The sequence below is a fragment of the Desmodus rotundus genome, chromosome 1 (genome assembly GCF_022682495.2).
Source record: "Desmodus rotundus isolate HL8 chromosome 1, HLdesRot8A.1, whole genome shotgun sequence".
Taxonomy (NCBI): domain Eukaryota; kingdom Metazoa; phylum Chordata; class Mammalia; order Chiroptera; family Phyllostomidae; genus Desmodus; species Desmodus rotundus.
This window is the reverse complement of record NC_071387.1, coordinates 28356535-28378997: the sequence shown is the minus strand read 5'-3', so window position 1 is coordinate 28378997 and position 22463 is coordinate 28356535. Positions and strand designations below refer to the sequence as shown.

Sequence of the window (22463 nt, the reverse complement as noted above, 5' to 3'; positions counted from 1 at the left end):
TCTAATGAACTTCATTATCTGTTGGACTTGGGGTCCCAACTAAAACCGGATCAGGAAGATGGTCACCCCCAGACTGAGTTTCCCCAGTCCCGAAGTCGGTCCTGACCATGGAAGGGTAAAGAGCAGGAGCTTCCACCCCAAGAGGAGGAAGGTGGGAGTAAGTCTTGCTGTTTGTGGGGATCCTGAGGCCCCTCTTCATTCACTACACCCGGACCTGTCTCTAGACTACCTGGCTCACCAAGGCTGGGGACTTGGCTTTACTCCTGTAATTTCTACCAGGATCACAGCCCAGACCAGCCCCTGTTGGCTCTCATGCTCCCTGGAAGTGGAAGTGGAATGTCAGAACCTGATGCTTATATCCACCAACTGCTGGTTAGAGAATTTTCCAATAAATCTATCTCCTGAAACCATAATAGTTCTCAGATGATGAAACTGTGCTTAGGTTTTCATGTGTCTTGCAGGACGCTGGGCATGCCTGTCAGAGGAGAGGAGACTCACACCAGCTTTACACGTGATCTTTTGGAACATCCGACATGTACCCTTTCTCCTTGGCACCCCACAAGAACGGGGTATCCCAAAGCACCAAAGAACGAATAAAGAGCAAGCAGGAAGCTCACCCTACATGGCTTGCCCTACAAAGCACTTCTTCAATTCCTTCAAACTACACCCATAAATCCTCTTAGAACCGAAGAGCGAAGTAAGTTCCAGGCTTTTAGATCTATTTGTTTGTTCAATAAGCATTTATTGAGCTCCTGCTCTACGCTGGGCTAGTCCCTGGGGTCACGAGGGAGCCGGGCATACCCAGTGCCTGCCCTCTGGGTGCTTACAACAGAGCACAGATCCTCAATTCGTCCTGTGGTTCATAGAGAGGAGCGAAGAGTTCCCTGTGGTCTCGGCAACTGACCTACCACCAGGACCCAGATCACCGGCCCCACATGGGGTTCACACTCCCGTGGTCTCAGCCAGGCACACCTGCTCATTCCTAGAAAGGTACATGGAGGAAGGCATCCTACCAGCCTCGCTGCACATTGTCATGTAAGCAAAGAGAAAGAGAATAAAATAAGGAGCAGATGGACGAGGATGCTCACTGGGCAAACTGTGCCATTTAATTTTCTCACCTTCCTAGAACCAAAATGAAGAACCAGAAAAGTAAGTAACAAGAAGTCACTTACATTTCATTCCCACACAACATGGGGAATGACCAAGCAGTTACCTCCAGAAGGGGCGTGCATTCCCAGCCTCCTCTGCCGTCCTCTTCCAGGGCTGGATCGTTCCACAAGCCATGGTTTCTGTCTTGGCCACTGGTTTAGACAGTGAGCTCCTCAAGGGCAGGGTCTGTGTGTCATCCATCCCAGAACCTAGAGCACAGCCTGGCAGAAAGTTCTTTCAACCCGAGCGTGAAGCGTTAGGGCGCTGGAGCAGACACAGGCAGTGCTGTGGCAGCCACCTCGATGGGCCACTCAGCTCTTCTTTGACTACAGGAGGGGCGCAGTCAGCTACCAGCCTTCAGTTGTAGCTTCAAGATCTGTCACTGCATTTAATGAAGCTAAGGGCACAATCTCCCCAGGCAGCTCTGCAGCCAAAGACGGAAGTGGGCCGGCATTCTGGAGCTTCACTCTTTTCAGGGTACAATACGGGAACCCTGAAGTGGGCAATCCTTGTTCCAGTGCACCCTGTTGGGCTGGCCACGACTTTCTGAGAGCTGCACCCCAATCTGAGACTCTTCCCTCCCCTCGCCTTTCACAGGTGTCAGACAGCGTCTCGGTCTGAGGCTCTCTTCCTGCCTCCTCTTTCACAGGAATTAGCCCCAAGAACTCTTGCACTTCTGAATCCATCTTGGCATCTACTTCCTTCAGGACCAGAATGACCAGCATCCATGGCACCCACATGCTCTTCTGCATTTCCCAGCCTCTTTGGAGGTTAGGTTGACCAGTGACCATATCTGCTCAATGCAATATGTGTGGGAATGATATGGGTTCCTGCCCGGAAAGGATGGTTATAAACTGAGTGCCTCAGCCATGGATTCTCCACACCCCCGTCTTCTCGAAGCCACAGGTGGGAGAGTCACAACACAAAACAGCCTGGGTCCCGTGTTCCCACGTGGAGGACAGCCACCCAGCAGGACCTCTGACACACACTGACCGTGGGTGAGCGATACGTACATTTTACTGTGTTACGCAGCAGAGGTTTCAGCATTTGCTTATTGACGCAGCAGAGCCCAGTCCACCCTGACTAGGAGCACTTCCATTTGCACTTCCAGCTTGCTCGTCTCCCTGCTGAGATCTCAGATCTCTGTGAGAAGACGCTGATGTTACTCTGTGCCCACAGGAGCACAGGCCGAACACCCGGAGAACACTCCTTTAAAGATAAAGTTAGGAAGCCAGAACTGTTAGCCCAATGCCAAGGACTAAACAGGCCCTAGTGTGTTAGTTCCACCCGCCATCCCCACGGGTGCCTGGCTAGGTCTGAGGAACTGGATGGGAACTGGCAAAGGCAAGGGCATTGCCCTCATACCAGGGAAACTCAGGAGCTGGTACTGGTGGGAATATGCAGAAAGCAACGACGGTTTGGAAGGCAAGTTCACCCTGGTATGTGGGGTCACCTAAGTCCTGTGGTCACAGGGGTGGGAAGGGGGAAGAACCCAGGGAAGAGATCTGGAAAAAAAAAAACCCACAACGTTCATTTTATGGGATGCTAATTCAGAAAGCAGATTCTTATTTATTCATGTATAGTTCAGCTCAGCAAACACTCGCTGATGCCCACTGCACGTAAGGCCCTGGGGGAACAGACAGGCCCAGCCCTCTCGGGGCTCCAGGCCAATGGGGGAGAGAGACAGATGCGGCCACACGGCATGGCAGAGTGGAAGATGTGCTGGGCGACACACATTAATAAAGATCTCGTGTTTGCATCCTCCTTCTCCAACATCCCTCTCAGCAACCAGTTTTGGAACGCAAGACTACAGAGAGCACTGCATTAATTTACACCGCGTTTTGAGGTTCTATGTCCACTATGTCTATTCCTTATTACAGCCCTGTGAAGTCAGCATAACCAACCCCATATAGCACAGGAGTAACGATAATGGTGGCAAGGTAGCCGTGAACGTTTACCAAGCGTTCACAGTGGACCAGGCATTGATTTGATGATTTACTTGGGTGGTCTCATTTATCCCCCACCCACCTTATAAGGCAGTTAGTAGATTAAATCCATTTTATAAATGAAGAAAGAGAGGCAAAGGGACTTGTCCAAGGTCACCAAGCAGGTAAGTGGTACCCAACAGGGACACAAGGAAACAGGCACTAGGAGCTAGGGGAGCTGAAGTTTCTGGAGTGGGGGCTGCCCAAGCCCCTCTCTCCTTATTCCCCCACAGTGACTGACTGTCTTGCCCGCCAGGTACCTCCCACCCCCACAGCTCCCTCTCTGTTGCCCCTCCTGCCCTGTCAGGTTCTCCTCCACATCCTCTCACTGCTTCGCCATCTCTGCTCAAGCCTCAGCGTCTCTCCCTTCAACTATGCAGTAGCTTCCCGGCTCCTGGGTCTCCAGGCGCACTTGTCTACTCTCCAGCCTCTACACTCCTCCAGCCCCGATCATGTCACACGGGTGTTCAAAACCCGCCATGGCTCCTCGCAGCTCCAGAGTAAAGCCCAACCTTCTTGACAAAGCATTCAAGGCCTTCCACAACCACCACCTGGCTACCTTTCCCTCCACAAACCCTGCACTCAGGTGAAAACATCACAAGTCACCGCTCCCCAAACACGCTCCGCACTTGTTGCCTCCAGCCTGTGATTCTGAGGGCCCTTCCAGAGATCCAATCTCCGTTTCCCTGAGCGCCCCTCTCTCTGCGTCAACACTACATTCTTCTTCCACACCTATCTTTACTTCTTATCTAAGAGACTCTTGACCTAGATAGGATCTTCCCTTTCTCTTAATGCCCCTGGTATCTCTTACTTCATTATTGAATTTAGCATTTCCCAAGTGCCTGTCTTTGTGGATATCTGTGATCAGCCCCACCTGACATCCACACCCCTTGACCAGCTTCAGACATCTTTCAAGGAATCACCTCTTCTCTGCTCTGTATTCGTGTAGCGGGATGGGGCTGGCCTTGCCTCCCTCTCCCTCTGTTACCAAATCGAAGCGGGTCTGCCCAGTTGACACAAAGCAGAGCCCAACACTGAACCCTGAGTTTTGCAGTGGGGAAATCAAGGCAGTATATTCACAGGGCGCCAAGCCAGGAGACCGGCAAGCTAGCGCTCAAAATCTGAATTCCCCCGAACATTTTTATTCAAGGGTTTTTACAGGCCAAGGTTGAGGGTTGGGGTCATGGGCAAAGCTGACTGGTGTGAGCTTCAGTGGTTCTCCTTGGTCTGATTAATTCAGTTCCTGACGTCATCTTGTCTGGTGCCTTCGTCACTGTGCTCGGGCGATCTACCTGGGTTGAAGAATCAAGATTCTGCGAGATACTTCGCGGTTGTGCACCAGTGACATTTGACATTATCCTTAAAACAAAAGGCAGACACTAAATGTCTCGTGACTGTTGTTAGTGTTTAAGCCAGTGGTTTTCACATTTTCCATCTCATGGCACACACACACTAATTACTAAAATTCAGTGGCACACCAAAAAATGTATTTTTTGCCAATCTGACAAAAAATAGCTATAATTTTGATTCATTCACACCAGACAGCTGTTGAGTTGACTGTTGTCTTTTTTTTTTTTTTTTTTTGACAATCTAAGGAGAAAGAGGTCAGTGCCCCTGACTAAATAGTCAAGTATTGCATGCTTTAAAAATGTTTGTGACATGCCGGTTGAAAATCGCTGGTTTAAACTATCACTGTTTTGTGCTTAACTAGCCTTATTTTTCTATTGTTTCAAGCAAAGTGTACTTTTAAACATTTTTCCTAGAACCTGCTTTATAGGCAGGCCTCTAGGACACGCCTCCACCTTTATAATCTTTGCCTCTAAAGGACCAACATATTTTTTTAATCTTTGACTATAAGGTATGTGGCAACCAAAGTAAATGAAACATTCATTGAATAGTTAAAGCCTATGCCTCTATCTCTAGATTGTACGATCTAATACCTAAACACGTTTACTGTTAACTGTCGGTGTCACCTCCATGAAAGGCTGGCGGGCGTCCTAGGCCCATCAGAGTCATGTGATTGGTTCAGGGATGGACATATGACCCAATTCAAGCCAATGAGAACAGGTCTTGGGATTTTCGCTGAAACAGTTGGGAGAGAAACACTCTTTTTACCGGAGTTTCTAAACTGGGAATGTGTAAACTCGCAGCTGCTAAGGGCCATCTATGACACCACATGGGGAGAGCCTGCCCAAGAGCGAAGCCAAATACAAAAGAAATCAGAGCTAAGAGATGGAGAGAGATTTTTAAAGATGGCATCTGTGTCCCTGGATTCAGCCATGCCGGCACACAGTCTATCTACTCCAGGATTTTTCAGTCATCTGAACCAATTAAAGGTGGTTTCTATCACTTGCCACAGGAGTCCTAAGTAATACTAAGGGCCAGGTACCCTGATTGGGCAGTGGGGTTGTAAGATGTGAGCCTGATCCTAAAAGAGGTCATTTTCTATCTTTTTACTTCTAACAACAGTTCTATTGAACTCTAATTCATACATCATAACATTCATTCTTTTAAAGTACATGACGCTATGGTTTTTAGTATATCCCCAGAATTATGCAACCATCACCACAATCACCGTCTTCCACTGCAAATGACAAATACGGGCTTGCTCTGTTTTCCCTACGCAACAGCTCCTCTCCTGAGCCCAGGGCAGGGCTTCTCTTCCTTCTGCAGCACCGGCAGCTGCAGGAGGCACCCAGTTAACGCCTGCTGAGCCGTACTCAGACCTCCGTGAAAAGCTCGGCCTCCGTCCAACAGTCATTTGGGTCCCTTTTAAAGCACAGTGAGTGAGAGAACAGATAGTTGGCAAAGCCACTCAAGGAAAGGATGTGCTCACCAACCTCTAGGTTTTTTCTGGACCCTGCATCCGGGCAGACTCCCTGAGAGGCAGGTGCACACCTGGCATGTGCTCCTTTGGCTCCTGAAGTTTTCCTAAGTTTATGACAGAATAATTTAAAGAAGTAACAAGTAGGGAAACATAAGTCCAAGAAGAAGGGAATGATTTAATACTTGTGCACCCAAAGAATAGAATGGTACACAGCCACAAAAATCAGATTTGCAAAGAGGATTTGAGGACATGAAGAAATACCCATGATGTAATGTTAGCTGAATGAAACAAAATATAAAAGGGCACAAGTACGTAAAACAGTAAACACTGGCAACTGGAAAGGGAATAATGCTAATTATGAGACGTGACTATCTTTGTGTAGGTAGGTGCATTGTGGATAATTTTATTTTTCTTCATGTTTCTCTGTAATTTCCCACTTTCTAAAATGAACAGTAACCAAATTGAAAAAGCCAACAAGTAAAAATTTCATTTCTTGGTTATAATTTATTTTATTAATGTGGCTACGAAGATTGAGAAATAACCATGTGAAGAACATTTCTGAATCTCCTGCAAAACTGTTTTTAGAAAAGATACTGTCCCTCAGAGTCTTTTAATCAAACATGTAAGAAATGTAATCCATGATGTTTACCTTCTTACCTTGACTGCCAGGAAGCTCAGAATTAAAATTTAGTACTCCAAAATGAGCATCTTAACTCAGCTTCTTGGTACAGTAATTTCTGTTTCTATAGGGTTTCTGATGCTCCCTGTTACCTGCTGTCTTGCTTATGTTTTTACATTCAAATCTCCCAAATCACCTTAGCAAATACAAAAAGAAGTATTTGCTAAGGTGATTTGAGGTACACCAGAGAAAAGAGGTCTTGACTAGCAGCTGCTCTGTTGAGATGTTTCATTTTTACAAACACAAGTCACCGAATGGGGCTTTCAAAGTTCTGTCACAATTCTAATTATAGCAGAGGGACAAACATGGATAAATGCAGGCAGGAGCCTCCTTTATTGAGACAAGCTGTCCCAATGATCAGATTAACCCATTCCTTGCTACATCTCCATCTCCTTGGAGGCTGCGTGGACACAGGTCCATCCCCGCTGCCCACAGTCTGCAGCCAATGACTGACAGCAAATGTCAGCAAAGCCAAGCCAAAATCACTTCGCTACATCCATCTTGTGTTCAACAAGTGACACGGCCAGCAGGTGATTAGGAAGGACACACACAATCCAGAACAACAGCCCATCTGAATAAAACAGGCCCCAGACACTCCAATGCAGGCCCCAAACACCCTGCAGGTGACTATAGATTTTGCTGCAATTACGCAGACTGATCCTTCCTTTACTTCAGCTCGGAGAGAAAGTACATCCGCTCTAAAGATGGGCCACTTAAAAAAATTAGGTATTATATCACCCAGGCACTCTCTTCTCCCAAACGGAACACCTCATGGCAGGAGATAACAATTATTTGACTGTAAGCCAGAATTCCTTTTTTTCTGGCGATAACTTCAGTGACTCTCTATGAGCTTTCAAAAACAAGAAAAACAAATAACCAATCTTAATCTGTTTGCTGTGACCATTTTATCACACCTAAGGTCTCCAGGTCTTACTTGTGAATCCACGCCAGAGGAAAATGAAGGAAGGGAGGCAGGAAACATTTATTCAGTGCTTACAGCATGCCAGACAGAGCACTGGCCTCTGAGCCCGCCAGCTCAAAGCATTTTCCACTCTGGCTTGTTATCTCCCTTAAGCATCACGTCACCAATCTGCAGAGACGTAATAGTTCCACTTCTTCATGTGTGGGACTCTAGGCTTAGAGAGATTAAATACCTCGCTCAAGGTCACCAAGGGGGAAGATAACCTGTTTCTCACTAGCACTCAGGACCAACCCACACCGATGCCCATGCTCTGTGCCCCTTCACAGAGCTAGTGGTGCATCCTGTCTGCACGAGGCTGATATTACCCGGCCTCCATCCTGATGCCTCCCGCATAGTCCCATGAACCAAAGAGCCTTCCGCCGGCCTCATCCTCTTGTCTCTGATCTCTCTCACTCAGAAAGTCACCAAGACACACTTGCAAAATAAAATTAAAAGCTTCAACCAACACCCTGAAACCAAGCACCCATCCCTTTACTGCCACAAGCAAGCGAACATGAAATCTCTTCCAGGGAAGCTTTCTGAAGGGATAAATTGATGAAAATATTATGCAGCTGACAATATTTGGTGATGATGCAAGCAGAGCTGCGAGCTGCCCTGTCTACAAATGTTTTTGTCTCCAGAGAACTGGCTCTCCTGTGTCCCTTTCGAAAAGAATATGTATGGAAGCAACAGAGAAGCGGTGCAGAGAAGACGAGCCTCCCAGTAACTGCATCCTCCTCTCCGTTTACGTGTGCAGGGCAAGTACCCCAGAGAACTTGAAGTGGCAGGACAAAGATGAGGGCGCTGGGAATGTCATTCAAGAATGATTCCACGCCCGGGTTAGCTCTGCACAGCCCTCCAGCTTGCACGCTCCCCCCGAGTAGAGGAAGCCTCTTGGCTTGCAGCAGCCTTTGCGCCGCCACCAACTGTCACCGTTCCTTCACCTTTTATTTACAGTACAGAGCAGGCCGGTTCGTCCGTGAAGGGGGGTGGGGGGGATGACGGGGAATGAGACGCAATCGAGATTTCTGCCCTTTCTCCAGGGACCAAAAGAGGACCAGACAGAGACGGAAGCAAAGCCCACGCTGAACGATCAGCGTGGCAGCGCGACCCTCCTCTCTGACGGGGTCTACACCTGGGCTCTAGCTTAAGTGCCTGGAGAGCCCCGGGAAGCCAGAGTCGAGCCCAGCGCCTCCGCCGGGCTTGGCGCGGTGGAAGTGGCGCCAACAGAGCTTACTGCACAGGAAATCACTGCCCCCTTCAGGCCGCGTCTCAGACTCTGCGGACGGAGCGTAGGGGCAACCTTAGTCCGAAAAACTCGCAAACCCGACCTCGCGCGGCCGGCAATCGCTTCTCCAAGACTCCTCTGTGCACCTTAGGCCCCTAGCTTCGGCGAAGGTCCGAGCTGGGGCTTCAGTTGGAACCCAAACCGAGGGCGTGAGGAGGGGGCTTGAGATGGGAAGCTCTCGGTTCTTCGGCTCCCCTCGGAGAAGGAGGCCAGGAGGGCAAGCCCGCTACAGCGCTCCAAGTCCGTGCTTCAAGTCTGTGCCCAGAGAAACTGCGCCTGCAGCTGCTGGGCCAACAGCAGCAGCGCAGCTGGACACCCCCGCGCATCCGGGGCGAGACCTGCTCAGGGCACACTCTGAGCAACTAACCCGAGAGGGTCTCCTCCGGCCACAGGCAGCGCCGGCCACATCCATATAGCAGCGCTACAGAGCCAGAGACCCCACACCTGCCAGCGCTGTGCGGACCCCGAGTCGCTGGCGTGCACTATGAGCCCAGCCCTGCTGCGGGCGCTGGCCCCTCGGGTCCTGGAGCCCTCCGGACCTCAGAGAGCGGCTCGGCTCTCCTGGGGGCCCGCGGGCAGGCCCATGGCCTCTCCAACCCAGGGTGGCCCAGTTTTCAGTCAATGCGCCTGTTCCTCCCACCCGGCACTCCACAGCCCTACGAGCGGGACCTGGGCTGGGGCAACCACTGCAGGCCTTTTGGGGGGTCCAGTTTCCACCTTCTCCATTCCTCCGGTTAAAGAAGACCCTAGCCTTCCATCCTATACCTCACACACATACATACACACATACAATCCCAGAGGAATGAGATGCTCAACAAATCTTGGCAGCAGCTGTGCGAGCCCAGCCCGGTGGGACTCCGGGGGGTGAGCTTGAGCGCCGGCTCGAGATGCTCTCGGCAGGCACAGATCGGTCAATCAGGACTCTGCCCTAGGACCGAAGCTTGCCTCTGTCCAACACTCCCCTCCTCCATTGCTCACCACAGCCCCGACGGCGCGGGTGGCCGGACACTCACCTCGGTGTCGTAGAGCCGCAGGTCAAGGAAGTAGGGGCGCAGGAGCGACTCGTTTCGGATCTGCTCGATGGCCAGTTCTACCGCGGGCAGTACGCCGCGCCCGATGCTGCCCTTGGCCACCTCCTTGGTGAGCGGCATGAGGCCCATGATGGAGAGCGGTGGGCTGCTGGGCGGCGGCCGGGGGGCACCCCTTGCCCAGCCCCAGGCCCCGGGTACCAGCGGGAGCAGCAGCGGCAGCAGCAGGAGCAACAGCAGGCGCGCGGGCGGCGGCGGCGGCGGCGGCCCGGGCTGCCCGAAGCTCCGCGGGGAAGCCATTCCGCGCCGCGGGCTGCGGGCGCCGGCTCACTCGGCCCGCATGGCCTGGCCCGGCCCGCCGCCCCGCGCCAAGCTCTCCCCGCGGCGCCCGCGCAATGGCGCCGGCCCCGGCTCCGGCTCGGGCTCCGGCTTGGCTCAGAACGGCCGCGGCGGCAGCGGCGGCGCCCGTGACGGATCAATCACGCTGGGAAGGGGTGGGAGCGAGCGGAGTGCGGGAGGCTGGGAGCGAGCGAGCAAACGCGGAGAGGGGGGCCGGCGTCTCCTCGCGCGCCTCTCTCCCGCACGGCCGCCTAGAACCCGGCCGCCTCCGCCCGCCCCCGTGCGCGCTCTGAGCTGCTCTCCCGCCGGGAGCTGCTCAACGGCAGCTCCAGGAGCCCGGCCGGAGGAGGGCGGGCGGCAGGAAACGCGGGAGGCGAAGGCGAGGCTGCTCAGCGGAGGCTCTAGCCGCCTCCGGGGACTGGGACGGGCTGTGCGCGCCGGGGGAGGGGGAGGCGCTGGCGCTGCGGCGGCAGCGGGGAGGGCCGCCTTTCCAGCACACGCACACACGCGTCCCCGGTCCTCCGCCGCGCGGGCTACCGCTGCCCTCCGGGAACCTGAGCGCTCGTTGACAGAGATCGGGGAACGATGACTGGCCCAGTCGCTGCTCTCCCGAGTGCTTCCTGCAGCACCTGCCCGGTGGTTTGGGACTGCTTTTCGGAGGTCTGGGCGGTGAATGCGCCACGGAGGCGTACAGAGGAACCTGCAGCCTATGCTTTCCTGCTTTGCGCGGGTTCTCGGGAGGCCCTGACCCAGCCCGAAGGGGCAGCCGAAGACGCTGCCGGCGTTGCAATACTTCCTTGGTGCTCGGGTGTCGGGCTTGGTGCCTTGGATGAGGGCCCTCCCCCCATTCCCCACCAGACGGTGCAGCCGCCCTTTGCCAAACCCAGGCCAGACTGAAGTCCTCACCTTGCGTGTGCTACCGCCCCCTCCAGGCATTTGACCTCCCCGCGTCCCCACTCCCGAAGGGCTCCGCCCTAAAATTCTCCCTGGGTGGGAGCGTTGTCCTCAGGCCAGAGCGGGTCGTGTGTCCGCGCTCCGCGCTCCACGAGACTTAGCCCTCTCTCTCTGTCAGGTCGCAATGGCTGCACTGGCTAACCTTAGGCAGAGCAGTCCTGTGATCTGACCTAGGTCCTTGTCCCCATGTGTCTGTCCAGCCTTGAAGAATAGAAATCATGATCATTAAAATATAAAATCCCAAGGGGTGTTTAATGAGGGGGCCACCGTAGGTCATCAAATCAGAAAGCATCCTTGATCCTGAACCTTGTTAACAAGGTTGGGAGTTTAACCTTCACAGGACACTTACTACATGCCTTCTAAGGCAGTCCTCACAACAGCCCTCTGAACCAAGTTCTGTGTTTATCATCCTCACTTCACAGGTGAATGCACTGAGGCTCGGAGAGCTTCCACAGCTTGTCAAAGCACACGGAGCTACTCAGAGAGGGCTGGGACTTAGAGCCAACAGAAGCTCTCTCTAGTGCAGGGGGAACCAGGACTGGAAACGGCTTCTCCAGCAGGCAGGACCGGCACTCTGCCCTGACTCTGGATTGTTCTGGACCTCATTTCCCTCAGGCATGTGCTGAAGGAGCTGGACCGGATTGTGTCCACAAACTCGCTCTTCTGGAATGAGGCAGGCAGGGGCAGCCCTGGATCACAGGCTAGGTTCTCAGGAAGCATGAAGGAGAAGGGAGGCTGAGCTCAACTCCTGGAGAGTACTTTGGACAGCTCTCGGGAAACCCAGCCAAATTGTCCCTGCCCCAATTCCTCTTTCTAGGCTTCTGCAGACACCACCTCGCTGGCTAACTGGAGCGTTTTCTCCTCCCCAGGCAGGAAAGTTTGCCTGGGCAGAGCTCACCTGAGCATCTCAAAAAAAAAAAAAAAGAGGACAACATGATGATCCCCAGATGCTCCCTCATCTGATGTCTCACTTGACATCACAAATATCCTCTAGTCACAGGCTTCTGGCACCTGCCATTCCTCAACCTCTCAGCTCACATTTCTGAATGAGCACTTTCACTTTTTTTCTTTTTCCCTTAGTCATTTATGTTTTCCTTGTAAGCTGCGCCAGTATGGAGAATCCACTGACACTACATCTGGGAATAAGTTGAAAGCTGGGATAACTTTGCTTGACATTTACTAAGTGGTTGAAGGCCTTGCCCAGCAACCTGCCTTTCATGCCCTCTGTCTCCATTTATGGGGTGTCCTGGCCCCAAGACACATGGCCTGGGACCAACACTGACCCGAGGAGCACCAGGCACTCTCCATCAGCCTGGCTCCAGGCCAAACTCTGATCTCATGCCCTACTCCTGATGTCTGGGCATCCCTTGGGTTCCCAGATCCTACCCTGGCCTGTGTTCCAGTTTCATTAACTGGATCCCTGGTGGGCTTCCTGGTTCTGAGTTCCTGCCTCAGTCACCAGCTTCAAGTCCATGTTCCTCCAGAACTGGAGTCCAGGCTTTTGCTTTATGATAATCATTTGTTCCTTCAACTAATGTCTTGCAGTGTCTACGATGTACTGGGTAGTGTCCTAGGAGCTGAGGATACAGGAATAAACAAGCCAAACTAAAAACTGCTTCTCACAGAATTCACAGCCTAGTGGAGAGAGACAAAAAACAGAGATAAGAAGATATTTTCCTATGTCAGTTTATGGAAAGTGCTATGAACAGTAAAGCAGGAACGAGGATTGAGACTGACAGGGTGGGACTGCAATTTGAGATGGGGAGGTCCCAGAAGGACAGAATGAAGTGACTTTTCAGCAAAAGCCTAAAGGAGGTAAGTAAGAAGAACATGCAATTGATGTTTCAGCCAGAGGAACAGCAAGGGCAGGGGCTCCGAGACAGGAGTGTGCCTGGCATGCTCAAGGAACAGTCAGGTAGCCAGCTGGCTGGAGTGGTGTGAGCAAGAGGAAAAGCAATAGCACCCAAGGTCAAAGGCAGAGGGGATCAGGTAGACCTAGGCATTGTCAGGACTTTGGCTTGCACATGATGAAGTAGGAACTACTGGAGGGTACAGAGTGGAGCAGTGACATGATCTAGTCCAATAGAATCACTCCGGCTGCCAAGTGAAGAACCATTGGTAGGAGGGGAGGGCAGAAGCAGAGAAAACCTGTTAGTAGGTACAATAAGCCAGGTGTGGTGGCAAGAACCAGGTGCATGCAGAGGAGGTGGTGAGAAGTGGTTAGATTAATACTTGTTCTTCATAGTGGGAAAGCAATGCATTGGCAGATGCCAAGTCCCAGGGCTGTTGCAAACACTGATCCTCTGCGCTCATCTACCTTGCAAGAGATGTTGTAGGGACTTTAGAAAGCAACATGCTCAGGGGTGCACCCCTGGAAAGTGATAAATATCACCCCAGGTCTGTATGGCTTCAATTCTCATCTTCTTCCCAAACCCCACCTCCCAAGCAATCCTTTCTCCTTCTTCCTCTCCCTACATCACAAGAACCAGAAGCCAGTCTCCAAACCACAGTTCAGAGGTTGGGGCTATGTAGAGATGATGCCTTTTCCCTTTCTGAGGATTTTGGGGCACATGGTCCACTGACTGCCTATCAGAAGGACACCCATCCCTTTGAGCAGGATCCCAACAGTGGGGGGCTAAACAGGCCTCCCCCTGCTGTCTGTCCTCCCTCTGTATTGGGCTGGACAGCCTTTGCCACCCAGTGGCTGCTGCTCAGAGCTGCCCTCTCAAAGCTGCCTCCTCCCAGGATTGGGTTCAGTTTACAACAACTTGTTCCCAGTCTGGCCAGTCACCCACCCATGGCTGCTTCTCCTCTAACTCCCACTTTAAAAAAATCACAAGCCATCCTTGCAAACATCTCAATTGTATGTCTTATTCTTGTTTACAATGAAATGTTTCTTTCAACCAAGTAGCTGAGCTGCATTTTTAAAAATACATTGTTTGTTTTCATTTCTTTTTTAATGGTAAGTTATAAATGATGGCTCCAAAAAAAAAAAGATTAGTTGAATGAATCTAAGTTGCTTTTCCCTCTTCACAAGGCATGTTTTTTAAACCATAAAATTGGGTTTCAGGCATCAAACGTGGTCTGGTGACACAGTACAAGTAATAACAACAGCTGCCATTTATTAAACACCTGCCTCCCTGGAGCCAGACACTGTGGTGTGCATCGTCATCTCAATCTTCATGACTACCTGAAAGGTAGGTGTTGGAATCCCAGTTTCGCAGATTACAAGGCTGAGGTCCGGAGGGATTACATGATGTGCCCACTGAGACTTGGCAGAGACAGTGATGGGGGCCACACCCCGTCTGTCTGACCCCGCCTCCTGCATGTGCCTCTAGCCCACATGCCTCTCCAGAAGATGCCCTTATGTGACTGAGGAGGGAATAGTCTTAAAGAGGTAAAGGATGCTGCTGAGGGGAAACACCAGAAAGAGGTAAAAGGACTTGCCTGGGTCCCCCACCGAATTAGAGATGAAGCTGGCTCTCCTCCTGGATGACGGGGGAGAGTGTTTTGCTTGGAGGCAGTCTGTGACTAAACCCTTCAGGAGTCGATGCCAAGCCCGGGGTGGACCAACAGAGCCTGGAACCCTCTCCCCTTGCACCCCTGCTCCTTGTGTGGTTTGAGAACAGTGGAAGGATAGTTTCACGTCAGCTGGAGAGGTCCTAAGTATACGTGGGTGGGAAATTTAGTTCATAACCAAGTGGTCTCCAGAAGTACACAGACCGGCAAAGGGGCCCAAAGCCCCTCTCATTGAGAGGTTTCAAAATCAGATCCCTTGTGAAGGAGACCGTAGATGGGAAGAGACACAGTTGAGGAAGAGAGCCCTAGATGAAGAAGTGTCCTGTCAAGTCCACGGTCCAACAGCTCACCAAACCTTACGGGCACTGGTGGGTTCTGGAGTCAGGTCGCCCTGGGCTCCAGTGCCAGCTTACTGATTGTTCGTGCTGCAACTTTGGTCAAGTCACTTACCCTCCTGAGCTTAAGTTGCTTCATCTGTAAAATAAAAATAAATGATTCCTCTTTCACAAGAACAAGGCAAGAATGAGGATTAATTAATAATAGCAGTTAATATGCACTGAGCACTTATATGTGCTAGGTACTGTTCCAAGTATATATAATTAAGTCCCTTATTAAATAAGATGATGTATATAGAATACTTAGTACACTACTAGACACTTATTGGGCTTGCAACTCATAACAATGATGATGCTGATGATGCAAATACCACCAGAAATTACCAGATCAGTGCCTCCTGAGGCTTCCACTCCATTATTTGATTGATAGGATTTTTGTATGATGTTCCCCCTCACCCATGGCAGTCCCTGGGAAAAGACAGCCCACAGGCACCCCCTCACTCCCACCCCCTACCAAGTCTTCTCTTCCTCAGGAGAAGTGTCCCCAGATTCCTCCACCCTCGCTGGCCGCCAGTCTAGAATCTATCCATGGCTCTCTTCAGAGGTCATACCCAGAACTGACCACAGACCTTCCACATGGGCCAGGAAACATGTAGACTATAACAGGGCCATCCCTCTGCGCTTGGGCTCTGGACTACTGTCCCTGCTGTCCTTGCAGTCCAGAGTCACCTGCACTTTGCTAACAGCCACAGCACCCTCTTTGGGTCATCCAAGAGCCCCAGGTGGGGTGGTTGTGCTTTTTCAAAGGAACGGCGAGCCAGATGTCTCTGGTCCCAGGCATCAGCAGTTTACTCTGAAGGCCCGAGGACAGGGCTGAAACAATTCCACTCCAACACTATCCCAGTGGCCCAGCCTGTTGAGAGCATCCTGCATCCTGGATCTGTTGTCTCTCATATTCAGCATCACTCAGTGCCACTCAGACTGGACAACCCGCTTTTCTTCCGTAACCTGAAGCATTGGTCAAAATGTGCAGTAGGAGAGCGCTGAACACCGAGCTCTGACTGCCCATGCTGGGAGTCATCTGCCCCTTACGGTCCCATGAAGAAACCCACCGAAAAGTCCCCCCAACCTCCGCATCCTGCAGCCGCGTTTCTCCTCCGTGCGCTGCAGTATCCTGAGATCCCTACTGAAGCCCTGATACACACCGACTCCTTAACTCCTCTGACATGCAGACTGGTAACTCCACAACAGGGGACGGTGGCTAGGCAGGTTCTTGGTGAATCCACACTCACTCGTAGGGGTCATCCCTCTCTTCACTGTGTGACCACACAACACTGGGGTAAGGTTTTTCCCAAACATTGTTGAGGGTCACCACCCAAATTCCTGATTTCTAAAGTCACCCTTTTAGCCTCTCGGAAGAGCAAAACTTTGCTGTCCCCCACCACCACCTGGTCCTTCCTTTCACTCCTCCCAGAGGTCCTCAGATGCTCTCTCTGAATCACACTCAGTCCCCACCCTGCCTGCCCTCACAGGTACGTTGTGGGCCTAGCGACACGGGCACACTGAGAGTAGCCAGGTGCCCTCTGAGATTCTCCTCATCTCGTTTTCCTCTAATTATGCTCGCTCCGCTGTTTCTGTTTGCTGGTCATTCCCCACCAAAATGTCTAGTGTGCCTCAGTCACAAGCCTGGAGGTGAGAAAGTTCGGCATTCCCTCCATCACCCACCCAAGCTTGCTCCAAATGCACCCTAGGAAAGCCCCATGGTTGGTCCATGACATTCTTCTAAAGCCACAGCTCATTCTGGGATAGAGTGCCTGCCTGTTCCAGCAGGTTCCTCCCTTCTAGACTTCTAATTTCACTCTCTCTCCGTGGCCCTAATTTTAGGGGCAGAGAGAGTTAACTGTATGGAACTATAAGTGCATACAAAAAACTACACAAATTTAAGTGCAGACCTCACTACCTTCTCATAAAGTGAAGACACCCCATGTAAACAGCACCAAGATTAGGAACGTCACTTGCACCACGAAGCCCCTGTTGAATCCCCCGCCAGTCACTGCCAGCCCTGAAGGCAATATTATAGATGGGCTTTTGCCTTTTCTTGGTCTAAATATAAACTGCATCACTATCTGTCCTCTTTTGTGTCTGGCTTCTTTCACTCGATATTATGTTTGGAAGATTCAGCCATATAGCTCTGAGGATATTCATCCATATTCATCCATATTCTCAGAGCTGGATGGCTGCCTTAGCCTTCTACAGTCTGACTTCATCGCATGGACTCGTGTGCAGGCCCTCGGTTTCCTTTCCAACCCCTCCCCCCAACCTGGCTGGTTGCAATAGTCTAACTTGTATCCCTGCCTCCAGTCTTCTCTTTTCCAACCTATGCTTCAGCTATTGTGCCAGGCTAACCTTTCCAGAGCTTAGCACTGATCAAGTCTTTCCCTGCTCAAAACATTCTACGGCTCCCTGTTATCCACGGCAAACTCAAGGCTATTTACTATCTGGCTTCAAAGTCTGCAGCTTCAGCAAACAGCTCTTCTCCCTCCCCACACGTTCTGTGTTCTAACTACTCGGGCAACATAAGCTGGTCCATAAGCATGCCTACCCTTTTCTGCCTCCATACCTTTGCTCCTGCCATTCCTTCAACCTGGAATATTATTCCCTCTCTTTATCCCGCTGGCAAAATCCTTCAAGGCCCAGATCAAATGTCACTTCCCCATGTGATACCTCCTCCAGTCACTCCAGAAGAAGTAATTATTATCTTCTCTCAGCTCCCATAGTAAGGCTTGGCTCATGCTGAGAGATATTACTTATGACTTCTTTAAAAGTTAATTATCACCCATTCTAAGACACACTGTAATTCTTCTCTGAAATCTGAATGCACCTTGCTATTGGTGGCATCTTATAATTTGGCAGTATTTTTTTTTGGTAATACACAAAATAATGGTGTCTTAGATTTGATGAAATACAGTATTTCATTTTTTTTTTTTTAATCTCAGCACATTCTAGAGCAACTCTCTGGCACCACACTGAATTGTATAGTTAGTTCACACCTCTGGGTGCCTTTCCATGTGTGTGGCCGTAAGCACACACAAAGCCCACAACATGTGTTTGTCGAATAAACAGGTATGATTCATTATTCCCTGGACACCTTCTGGCCATACTTCTCCTGTGGCAGGAGGAAGGCCTCCGGGTGTGGCTCTTCATGAGGCTGCTCACAAGGGCAAGAAGGTTACTCTTTCCTCAAGGGGCACTGAGGGCCAGGTGATAGTGGGGGGAGGTGGGGAGTCAGCCACAGGGGTCTCCGTTCCCTGTGGCTGGCACAGCTTATGAGGGGAGGGAGGAACATTATAGATGAGTAATTAATGCTGAATCCATAATCGGCAAAGCAAGCTCTGATTATAGCATCCTTCCTATCACGTAAATATGACTTGCTTTTCAAGGACCTGACTGATGGCCTGGTTTCCAGGAGCACACTGTGACGGGAAAAAGCACATCCTAGCCAGCCAACCTTGCTCCAAGCCTCCCTCTTTGAATAACAGTGTCTTTTCATTTGCTTTTTTCTAATGAAATCAGTTATTTCCTTTGCCCCTTCAGTCCAGGTCTATATTGTATGATACAACCAAAGACACACAGAGGTTGGCAGCTGACTTTAGTGATAGTTTAGTTACTTTTTGCCAATTTCTCAATATTCCAGCCATTCAAATTTCATAGGTGATTTTAGTAAAATCTAGCAAGTACTATTGTTTTCCACATGCTTCCAAAATTGGGAAATACAACATATGTTGTTGACTGCTTCAGTACCGTCCACTTTACATGACCAATGATACCATCTCTCCCTGGTACTGCACCAGCCCGCACAAGTGAGCACAGAACCCGTGACTTTGGGTGGGTCTTCGTCTATATTTAAAGGATTAGTTTGGACGGAAGTTTGCTCCTGTGTTCAATAGGTATCCTAAACAAAGTAACAACTTTCCAGGATTTTCTCCAGTTTTAGGTCAGTTTGATAAAGCATTAACAATAAGTATCAGGTGTTGCTTTCCATTAGCAGGTTTCCCTGGGTATATCAATGGAGTGAAGACTGCAAGGCATGTTAAAGTTCAGATGCTCGGCCATCTGGACTTTCTTGGGGGGAGTTTCTTTGATTGATATATTTATTTTGTCAGGATCTATGACAGCACTTAATTCTTTTATACAATGTTCATTATCTTTTAGCAAATTAGATACCTCTGGGAATTTTCTAAATTCCATTGTCTCCTTTAGAAGCCAGCGGATGCAATCACTCACAGTGTGAAAAAAAACAAATAAAAACCTTCTTGCTGTCACGAGCAGTGACCTCTGGCTAATAGGATCAGGGATGAGAGGAAATAGAGGGGTGAGAGCAGATTTATTTTTTTACCTTATATCCTGCTGTAATGTTTGAATTTTTTCCATTAACATGTATTCCTTGTATTAAAGATTTTTTTTTTTACTTTTATCATGTTGTTCTCTGTTTTCTTATTGCCTTTGGTTCTATTTTTCTCTTTCATTTTGAGAAATTTAGCCAGATGATGACTCGTTTCATTCAAAAAGTGCAACAACAACAAAACAATAAAAAGATTTTTTAAAACCTACATTTTTGTTTCTATCATTTACTATTGCTGTTCCTTTTCAATTTTCTTTTTATCTATGCTCTGATTTTTTTCCAATATTAGATTTAATCTTATAATAGAAACCAAATAAAACTCTCTTGTCTACAAAATAAACTTATTTGGGGAAAGTTAGGGAACCTTTAGAAAATCTGAGGGAGCCACAGACCCTCTGCAGAGGAAGGCAGAGACACACAGCCATACCCCCTGAATAGCTATTCAGTGTAATCCAGTGTGTAAATGCCCTTTGCATGTATTTTCTCATTAATCGTTCTGTTTTTCTTATGCCCATTTTATAGAAGAGAAAATGGATTCTTGGAGAGGTTGAATGATTTGCCCGAGACAGCACAAGGGAAGTGACAAACTTGGGGCTGTCCTTCTGGACCCAACCTGTTCTTCCCACCACACCACAGCTTCACTGAGTGAGTTATTGGTTCTCTAGCTTCTCACACTGTCTTTGTTCCCCTCGTTAAAAGTGGGCACCAGATGCCTCACGGTGTTTCTTTGCTGTTTCTCTTAGCAAGGTCCCTGTGTCTTGCATGTTCTCTGGACATCATCTTATGCTGAGTATGAGTCTCTAAGGGGGTCACTTGACTTATTGTCTGTCACTTTGAAGGTCCCCAAGGAACAACCCAGGGGAGAGTCATAGGGCCTGCAATTGAACCCTCCTCACTTCAGCACCCCGGAGACAGGACAGCTCCACCTCTAGGGGCAGTGAAGGGGGCGGGGTGCATTTGGGAAGCCCTTTGGCCTCAGTTTCCCCTTTTTAAAATGGGGTGAATATTGATTGTGAGAAATTTGAATTTGTTTAAAAAATATTGAGCATTTACCATGTGCCTGACCCGTGCTTGGCACTTTACAACTAGAAAGGGGCAAAGCTAGAGTTCTAACCTGAGTCTGAAAGCCTCTAGGGCCTTCTACCTATTACCCTATACCCTGTTACCCCTTACTATGGTACCCCAACTGGCCCACCCCCCCAAATGATTGGCAGAATATTCAAAGGTCATGAAAAGAGATGCCACACCCTTCCAAATATTTCTTTTCTGTATGTATTTTTATGAAAAGTATTTCTTGCCAAAAGTCTACACTTTTAATGTTTATGAAAATGATATTATCATCAATGACAAATTAATGGTCTGTGTCTATTCTTAGGCATTTGTCTCCAAATCCATGATAATGTGGATTACTTTGGAAGAAATCTCACTCACTTTGGGTTTATTTGCTTTCTTAATTCACATAGCCAGAGTGTTCCTATGGCTTGCTTTAATTTTAAAAACTTCTGCACATGTGTTTGGAGGATTTACTAAGACAGGCAACAGGACTACCGTCTCTCTTTGGGATGATATGATCCACTTTTCTACTGGCCTCTTTGGACTCCCTAATAGCCCAAACACCCCAACTTTGTGCACACGAAACCCTCCACCTGGAAAGCTCTTCCCTCCAACTCTAAACTACACCCAGGCTTCAAGACCCAAATTAAATTCCACCTTCTCTCTGAAGGCTTCCCTGGTGGTCCCTCCTAGGAGACAACCCCTCTGTCTTCTGAATGCTCTGCCCATGGAGTACATCCAACCTCACACTATTACTGTGATGCTTAGGGCTGCCTCTCCACCAGGCCCTGACTATCCTTCTCTGTCTCCTCTTCAGCCTCTGCCCAGGGCCTGGCACATAGTAGGCCCCCAGAGAGACATCTGTTGAAACACACTGGTAATGCCCAGGACTCATCTTCTTCACCTTCTATCATGTCTCCTATTCCCTGCTCAGCTCTTTGCTCCTTCTCAATTTTATTTCACTCTTCACTTGATATCACATATTTTGGTAATCTATTTAGCTGACATAACAAAACACTCTAAGATTCTGTGGCTCAAAATAGCAGCTGCTGTGTTTGCCTGTGACTGTCGTCTGGGCCAGGCTCAGCTGGGCAGGTCTGCTGGTCTTGCCAGTGATTGCTCATGTGGCTGCATTCGGTTGGCAAATTGGCTGGGACACCTGGGATTCTGCATGTCTCCAGTTAGTCGTGGAGCCATGCCCTTTGCCTGCGGCCCCTCCGTGTGTTCTCTCCAGCAGGGTAGCCAGAGTTTTTATGTGGCAGCACAGGTCTGCAAGAGGCAAAAGCAAAAGCCCCAGTCCTTAAGATTTAAGTCCCAAACTGGCACAGTGTCACCTCCACTATGTTCTGTCGGAAAGCAAGTCACAGACCCAGCCCAAATTCAAGGGGATATCAGGAGACATGGTTCATTGGGGCCACCAGTGTCACAGACCACCATACCACACAGCAGGGCTATTTGACTCTGTGTCAGTCCCCCTCCCATGAGTGGAGCTCCTTGTGGATAGGGCTATGTCCCCAGAGCCAGCACAGTGCCCAACACAGAGTAAGGACTTAGAGGAGAAGAAAGACCAGAAAGTTCCCAAATAGAGTTCTGGAAATCTTGGCTCTGGACCAGTTTTACTTACCATGGCATGACCTTGGGACAGTCCCTGATCCTCTCTGGACCTTGTCTCCCCCTCTGTACCAGGAGAAGCTGAACAGATCTTCCAGATCTTTCAGAAGCAACTGACATTCTGTGATTCCACCAGGTCCAGGACTGACCACAGAGCCAAGCCCCAGTCACACTCCAGTCCTCGCTGTTCCCTGAATAGGCCACTTACAGGCCTCTTCTCCTTCTTACACGCTATTCTCTCTGCTGGGACTGTCACATTCTTTTCCCACTTGTCCTTTTAGGGTATCAGGTATACTTTCTCTGACCTCATTTGCGGAGGTTGAGTTAAGCACC

General features: G+C 49.8%; 1 protein-coding gene across 1 annotated transcript in view; it reads right to left on the bottom strand.

Moving 5' to 3' along the window:
* Nucleotides 1-10656, bottom strand: part of GABBR2 (gamma-aminobutyric acid type B receptor subunit 2) — a 330217-nt gene extending 319561 nt beyond the window's left edge. The window contains exon 1 of the mRNA XM_053922306.1: nucleotides 9903-10656. Within this exon, the coding sequence (XP_053778281.1) occupies nucleotides 9903-10217 (315 nt within the window). The 5' untranslated portion in view covers nucleotides 10218-10656. The remainder of the gene's footprint in view (nucleotides 1-9902) is intronic.
* Nucleotides 10657-22463: the final 11807 nt, after the last annotated feature.